This window comes from Trachymyrmex septentrionalis, unplaced genomic scaffold, assembly GCF_001594115.1.
Source record: "Trachymyrmex septentrionalis isolate Tsep2-gDNA-1 unplaced genomic scaffold, Tsep1.0 scaffold9, whole genome shotgun sequence".
NCBI lineage: Eukaryota > Metazoa > Arthropoda > Insecta > Hymenoptera > Formicidae > Trachymyrmex > Trachymyrmex septentrionalis.
The window spans coordinates 4,890,098-4,897,751 of NW_017306091.1; the positions used below are offsets into that span (position 1 = coordinate 4,890,098).

General features: G+C 30.8%; 2 protein-coding genes across 4 annotated transcripts in view; both read right to left on the reverse strand.

The window, feature by feature from the left end:
* Positions 1-1,425, reverse strand: part of LOC108755640 — a 1,840-nt gene extending 415 nt beyond the window's left edge. Inside the window, exons 1-2 of the mRNA XM_018498755.1 lie at positions 1,316-1,425; positions 1,125-1,209 (exon numbers count right to left, since the gene is read on the reverse strand). Coding sequence (XP_018354257.1) covers positions 1,125-1,209; positions 1,316-1,425 — 195 coding nt within the window. The remainder of the gene's footprint in view (positions 1-1,124; positions 1,210-1,315) is intronic.
* A 2,793-nt stretch (positions 1,426-4,218) lies between these two features.
* The window catches only part of LOC108756018, a 10,309-nt gene continuing 6,873 nt past the window's right edge, over positions 4,219-7,654 (reverse strand). Inside the window, exons 4-7 of one of the 3 annotated variants that reach the window (XM_018499562.1) lie at positions 7,313-7,402; positions 5,421-5,552; positions 4,988-5,139; positions 4,219-4,774 (exon numbers count right to left, since the gene is read on the reverse strand). In XM_018499562.1, coding sequence (XP_018355064.1) covers positions 4,648-4,774; positions 4,988-5,139; positions 5,421-5,552; positions 7,313-7,402 — 501 coding nt within the window. In that variant the 3' untranslated portion in view covers positions 4,219-4,647. Of the gene's footprint in view, positions 4,775-4,987; positions 5,140-5,420; positions 5,556-7,312; positions 7,403-7,654 lie in introns of all 3 variants that reach the window. The other 2 variants (XM_018499563.1, XM_018499564.1) reach the window with 2 other exon arrangements.

Below are 7,654 nucleotides of genomic sequence, written 5' to 3' on the forward strand. Positions count from 1 at the left end.
TATATATATACATACTGTATGTCGCATGCATGTGTATTCTCTTTCCAATAAACGAGAATAGATTAAAATGATTTAAAATTTTAATTCGTTCATCGAATCATCTGAATGCGTATTTTAATAGCATTTATAGTCTATTTTCATTTTTTTTTTAGATTTTGGGTTGAAAAAACTTTTGGAATTGAGTAGTATATTCATAATGCATTTAAAAAACCGAAATTTTTCCAGATTGAAAGACACAGAAATATGTTTCATGCAATTTCTGTAAATGAATAAAAATGCATTGAAATTGAAAAGGATTTATCTCAACGTTCGCGAATGTTATATTTTTGTTATAAATTTTTTAACTTTATTTCTGCTCATAGAACGTAAAAATTCATATGGAAAACTCGGGGTACCTTGTATTAACATTATACATATAGTGCACACCATATCTGACTGAACGAATGGCTATGATAGTGAATATATTAATGAACTGCATATTTTTTATCGTATATATACGTGTCGATAAAAAGATCCATTGAAGTTAAAATATTTTGTTTTGCTTTTAGTATTGCATACTTTTCTTTTATAATAAATAAGCACAATAAATTTATATATTTATCTCTTGCATTCACTTTATTCTAAATAATTAAACATGGTAGTTTATTTATAACTGAAAAAAATTAAATCTTTAAGAAAATAAATATCACTTTTTGATTCTTTTAAAATATCACAAAATAAAATTAATTATAAATTTTATTTTAATATAATTATAAATTTTATTATTTAATTATATTTCTTTTTCTTATCTACGAGTAATACGTTTCACAATATTATAAACATAATACCACATTACGTTGAGGAAATCTACGTTGAGGAATAAGTATTAAGCAACATTTTATTTATACTTTTACCTACAATATATAATAATAGAGATATATGTATAATAATAATATAATTTCAAGATTAACATTCTTACCTCGACGTTATTATGCCGTTGCGTCGCGTCGCATCATGCGTCGGCGCGGCGCGACGCGGCGCGGCGGACTGTAACGTCGAATTTGCGTGACGGTACTGTACCGTTGGCAAACTACAGAGTGTTAAAAATATATAGTAATATGCACGTATTTACTGCACGTTATTACCTGCATGACGTTTAAGAGAAATAGGAAAGCGAGTAAGGTCAGCGCACTCAATGCCGCGCTACTTCCACCCTTTCCTTTGGAACTTCTGAAATTCAGAAGAGTATTTTATTTAAAAAATCATTTTGTGAAATATCTATACAAATTTTAATATTAATGAATTTAGGTGTAATTAGATATTTGATTTAACATACCTACGATATCCATGATGGTAGCCACTTCCATCACTGTGATAACGCTCGATAGGCCTGTCCCAAGGAGCTTTCCCAAAGCCTCCAAAATTTGTTAAAGACTTGAACGTCATCTATTTAATAAACATTTTTTTTATAAGATATTCATATTTTTTAAATTATTTATATTTCAACGTAAATTATGTCATTATATTATATAGCTAACGTTTTTGTATAATAAATATGTGAATTAATATTGATAAATTGCACTATTCGTTTCATTTACCTTTAATGTAAAGAAATTATCCGAAACAAAAAAGGATTGTTAAATTGCGCAACACTGAGACAATTTAGAGAACTCCTTTTCCAAGGAGATTCAGTATGAAACTGTTGATAACAAATCTTGTCATCCGACAGCAAAGTACGGTCACGGTTTCTCAAGTCTTTACACTTCACGCTGGTTGACGGTAACACACAGTTTGATTTTTTCAGACATTGTATTTTTAACGTTACAAACACACATACATCAACATTACACATGAATATGCTATCTTGCAGGACAGGTAGAGTCTTCAGCAGGCAAATCCTTTAGTAAGATCAAAATAAAAAGAAATTATTTTATGAATACTAGTAAATAAATAAAATCATTTTTATTGAATATATTTATTAAAATATAATAATCATACATACATACAACTTACATTTGTAGATTAATGTGTGTATGTATATAGATTAATGAACCATGGGATTATTACAAAGAGAAGAAAAAACAGAAAATTTACTCCACCTAGGTGCATATATCAATATACATACAAATATACATGCGTTATATATATATACACACATATGCATGTATACAGAAAGATTGCAACACTTTTTTGATGGGTTTCGGAATGTAGACTGCTCAACGGAGAGATTCTTACTTATATGTAGACAGCTAACTATTTATGTTCAACCGCTTTATATTCGAGCAAGATTGAATTCCGAAATTGATTGAAAAAAACCTTTTTGTGATTGACACTATATACGTGTACGTATATATACATATATATACATATATATATATATATATATATATATATATATCTGTATATGCACAAATATATCTATGTATGTAAATAGACATCATCTGTAAATAGACATCATCTCTCTCTTATTATATACAGCAGTTAATAGGTTTAGAATGGACATGTTAAAAAGAAGGAAGTATCCTAGTCAAAATATTAACACGAGTATTAAATAGGGAAGGTCATTCAACGAAACTCGTTAAATTGCTATCATTGTGAAATATCGAATTTAAATTATTGAACGGTGCGTGTATGATTTTAAAATTACATTTAGTATATATTTATTTAAGCTATTTTAATATTGCTAATATAATAATTAATATGTGTAAAGTCGTAAATCAACTTAGAATGTCGAATTGCCTGTTAATCGACTTTTTCGAGACATTCGTCAAGTATTAGGCCCGTTTCCATCAGCACGGATTAACTTTCTCGATTCAATTTACTCTTTGTCTTTTTCTAGTTCTAAAGATTAGAAAAAGACGAAATAAAATAACTTTTGTATGAAACATTCTGTTGTAAAATGATAGTTTGAATAAATAATTATTGAAAACCAATATTTAGCGATTTTTAGTAATTAATATCTTGTTAATTATTGCGAAAATTATAAAATGATAGAGAACTTTTCAACTCAGTTTAGTCTATTCTATCTACACACGAGCCGCTTTGTCAAAACTTACCGGATCCCCTGCATACACGCACACGCACGCACGCATGCACGCACGCACGCACGCACGCACGCACGCACGCACGCACGCACGCACGCACGCACGCACGCACGCACGCACGCACGCACGCATGCACGCACGCACACACAGGGTATATTGTACAAGTGTATCCATTTTTATTTTGTAAACTAACAGAGATAGGCTTAATAAATATAGTCTGAAATTAAACGACTAAATTTGATTATAAGCATAGTTTTATTGAGAAAAAATATTTATATTAGAAAACGCGCGGAGAGGTAAGTATAATTTTTTTCTATAAAATAAATATTTTGATGTGATAAAAATTGTAGTGTCCATTCTAGCGAATACAACGATGTATGATATAATAAAATTACTTTACAAATTATTTTGATTTAAGATTTGGCGGGCAATTACTACCTTTTCAATTTCGATCATGCGGTGTGGCCAATTTTTACTAGTTATGTAAACTACTTTAATTGGTTTATATAAAATAGAAAATATGACTGTATATTTTTAGTATTGATCTAATGGCCCGCAAAAAGTTTACAGACAAGCTGCACGTTGGAGATCATTGATAATGGGAGAAACGAATCCATTAATAACGTTTAAATCAATATGAATGCCATTGCTTTCATTATTCACAGTTTTATATTTTGAAGATATATTACATTTCAGATATTAAAACAATTTTATTGATCGCAAACTTAAAATATATCAACAATTTTATATATACTCATATATAAACTTCCTGTTGCACATAATAGTCATTGTCGTCAAAATACCAGAACGACCAGAACTCGTGCCGAGTCCCAACCACAAATACTACATCTACGTTTAACACGCACAATAAATAGAAATAAATATAGTCGTATAATTGTATAATCGATGTGGCGAAACTCAGCGATACGAAAAGATATACATACAATTCTTAACGTGACAAATAGGAAAAAAACAAGAGAAATTTTAGTAGATAAAACTTGACCAAAGTGTATTATTAGAAGCTAATTCATAAAGATATTAGCAAACTTGTTCGATCAAAAAATTTAATCTAATTGTTCTCGAGACAGGCGGGATTAAAGCATCAAGTGTGCCTTGTTTGTTCGCGACATTGGTTCGCAGATTGATGTTAAATAAATCTGCATTATTGAGCATGTGTACACACATACACGAATTCTCTGTCTGAAGAAATGTTCAACCGTGAGCTCGAGTCGAGCTGACGAGCTAGCGAGATTCGATGCGAATCCCGATTCGGTGCACACCCGTGAATATGTTGATTAAAACTCTATATACTTTTGTTTTAACATGATTTAAGCTATAGGATGCCGGAAACTCCGTCGAAAATACGTGTCATTCGAATATTTGACGAAAAAACGTTTTTAGGCGTTTGCGATAATTATAAAACCTTCATATTACATTATTTAGTTGTCTGTAATGTATACAAATAGCTTCGAGTAGTTTCACATTGTTCTCCATCAGAAGATAAAGCACAGAATGTACGGGTTGTACGAGAAGTCTTTAAATTAATTTTGATCGGCAAAGAGAATCCGTAATCCCGCAGAATCTAAGCTACGTTCGACAGAACGCTGTGGGAATTAAACTCGCTTTATACAGCGTTGCAATCCATAAAAAGAGTTCTGCAATCCTCGCCTGTGCGACCACGTCGTCCTGCCTCGTATAAAGCCTCAAAGCCGACGCCGCTTTGCCTCTGCAGGAAATAACTCGTTGCGTACCTGAGAAAGTTGAATTCGATCTTTGACTATTCATTATCACAGATCGAAACTGTTATAATTTCAATAAATTTGACATTACGTAAAAATGACGAAATGCTATATTCCAATGCTTGCTATAGAAAGAAGATGGTAAATTCAAAATTATGCTATTGTTCCAAGTGTTCAGTTTGTTACAGATATAAAAAAAAATTAAACACAAAAACGGATACTCACGATCCAAGTTGGCAGAAAATCGACGATGGACCTTGTGTATCGGCGATACATTCCGCACTGGCCTCACAAAGTGCTCTCTCGGCGCATCCACGCTGTCCCTCCTCCTCCGCACGACCTACGTAACTAAAGGACTTGACGGATCTCATGTAGCCCTATCGAATTAAATTTAGAATCACAATTCTAAAAAATATATGTGTGTGTGTGTGTGTGTGTATGTATCAACACGAAGATGAATAATTACATAACAACTAGAATGATGTTTAAATGACTGCATCTAACAATTATTGTCTTAAAACGATAAACCACTAGTAATTTTCTAAATATTGCATGAAATCGCAAAAGAAGTATTATTTTATTTCAATTATCGTTTATATATATATATATATATATATATATATATCGGTGAATACTGATAATCATTTATTGAATTTACCTTTAGCATAGAGATCGACGCTATAGCAGCTTCGGAAACGGTGTCGCGTCTTCCGAGTGAGCGAGCCGTCAGAGAACGATGAGAGAATGATGTTTTCAGGGCGTCCAGTAGATTGATGACTATACTGATGAACTGCTTAATTACACGTATAAACGAAGATATAAGCGATTATATTCACAAAGACGTGTACACGGAAAAAAAAGTTTGACGGTTAAGCACGATACACCTCTTATTTCTGTCCAAAATTTACCTCATTGATAATTTTACCTCTGTTAATTGTAATATATTCTTTTGTTAATTTCAAAGAAATGTGCTGACTCTTACTTTGGCCGTTACTTATTATTATTTATAATATATCCTCTCAAAAACATTTTAGGATATATCTCTAAAAATTAATTTTTACATAGAACCGAATAAAATTATAGTGTCAAAGCACTTTATTTATTTTTATCTCAGAGTTTTATTTTTTAGGCTCATCTTTAAATTAAGACATTTCATTAAAAATCTAATTGAGATACCTTATATTAGGTTGAGTAAAAAGTCATTGCGTATTTTTTAGCTCAAAGTTGTATATACAATATCTTCGTAATGAATGAAATTCAAATTTAAAAAAAGGGTTTTAAAGCTTGAAATCTCTACTTTTAAAAGCTTATCACATTTTTTAAGTTTATATGAGTTTGATAATTTTTACATACCAAAAACTACGAGCTGAAAAAGACGAAAAATTTTCTTCTCACTTTGTGGATTTGTAACGTGTCCAAAACGAATTTGAGAAAATTTTCGATTACCTATCGTGAAAGCTTGATACTTTCCCTACAAAATCGTTTTTTTTAAATATTCCTACGACTTTTGATTACTGAGTTATCGCGGATTAAATAAAAGAATTATTTTGACTTTAATTGCTCATAACTCCATTAAAAATTGTCGTATCGTATAATTTAAAAAAGAGATTTTTAAAGCTGAAACTTTACTCTATCAAGATATATTTATATTGTTGGTAAGAAAGTAATTGCGGTTTTTATTGATAGATGTCTTTTAAAAAAACGCGATGACTTTTTACTTAACCTAATAATACTGCGCATTTTATTTTATCTTGTAAAATAATTTACTTATATATGAGAAATAAATTTTTGTGATATTAATTTAATGGCGCACGAGCACAATGCACGCGGGTGATTACTTTTTAAATTAATTTCGAACAGATTAATTAAAGAAATTCATAAAGAATTTGGAAAGGTAATTTTTTGAAAATTCATTATGATCTGCAGTGCTGGAGATACATGCGAAACTAACCTGTCACCAAATTACAGTATATATAGCTATAAAAATTGGTTTATGAAAATGATTCTCAATAGAGAACTGGGACGATCATAACTATGTGTGTACTTTCTTTCTTTTAAATTACAGTCTCATATGACTATGACTTTTTTTCCTTTAAATCATACCCTTACATTATTTCTCATGCAAAATCGCAAAAGGACCTGTATTCGTCAATGCTAAACTTGTCTAATTTGCGCAGTTATTTAAAATCATATTTATTATTTATATTGTATGTGCGAGAATATGTTGCAATAACTAATATATATGTTAAAAGCAATTTCAAAAGAAGCTGGATTACAAAACAGATAGCAGGATTAAAAATGCAGATAGATTAGCACAAATATAATACAATAATATACTACTACAAGCGCATCGGAGATACAGTTAAGCAAAATTAAGTAAACTAATTCAACCTCTATTTTTCTTACTTGATATTTTCAACATTTTCAATAAAGTATATATAATTAAGAGTAAAGCACGTATTTATACCTTTCTAAAAGTGAGATAAAAAGTTTAAAGAGTTTGAATTAAACATCATTGTTCAATTTATTCGTTTATAGACTCGTACTAACCTCAGAAGCATTTTTCGCTATTACAGCAATTTGTTCGGGATCTCTGCCCTGTCCCTGTAGAAACACGCCCAGCACCGCAGTCAAAATTTCCTAAACAACCGACACCAACCATGTGTGCGCTAAGTCTAAAGTTTGACAATTATTTACAAGGAATGTGAAAGAGCATGAAGTGAAAGAATTTGCTTTCATCTGACGCGTTGCTGCTATGTATACGTGTATATATATATATATAAAGAAAAAAGCATAATTAAAAAAAAAGCACGAACGCTGATTTGACAGTAACACACACACACACACACACACACACACACACACACACACACACACACACACACACACACA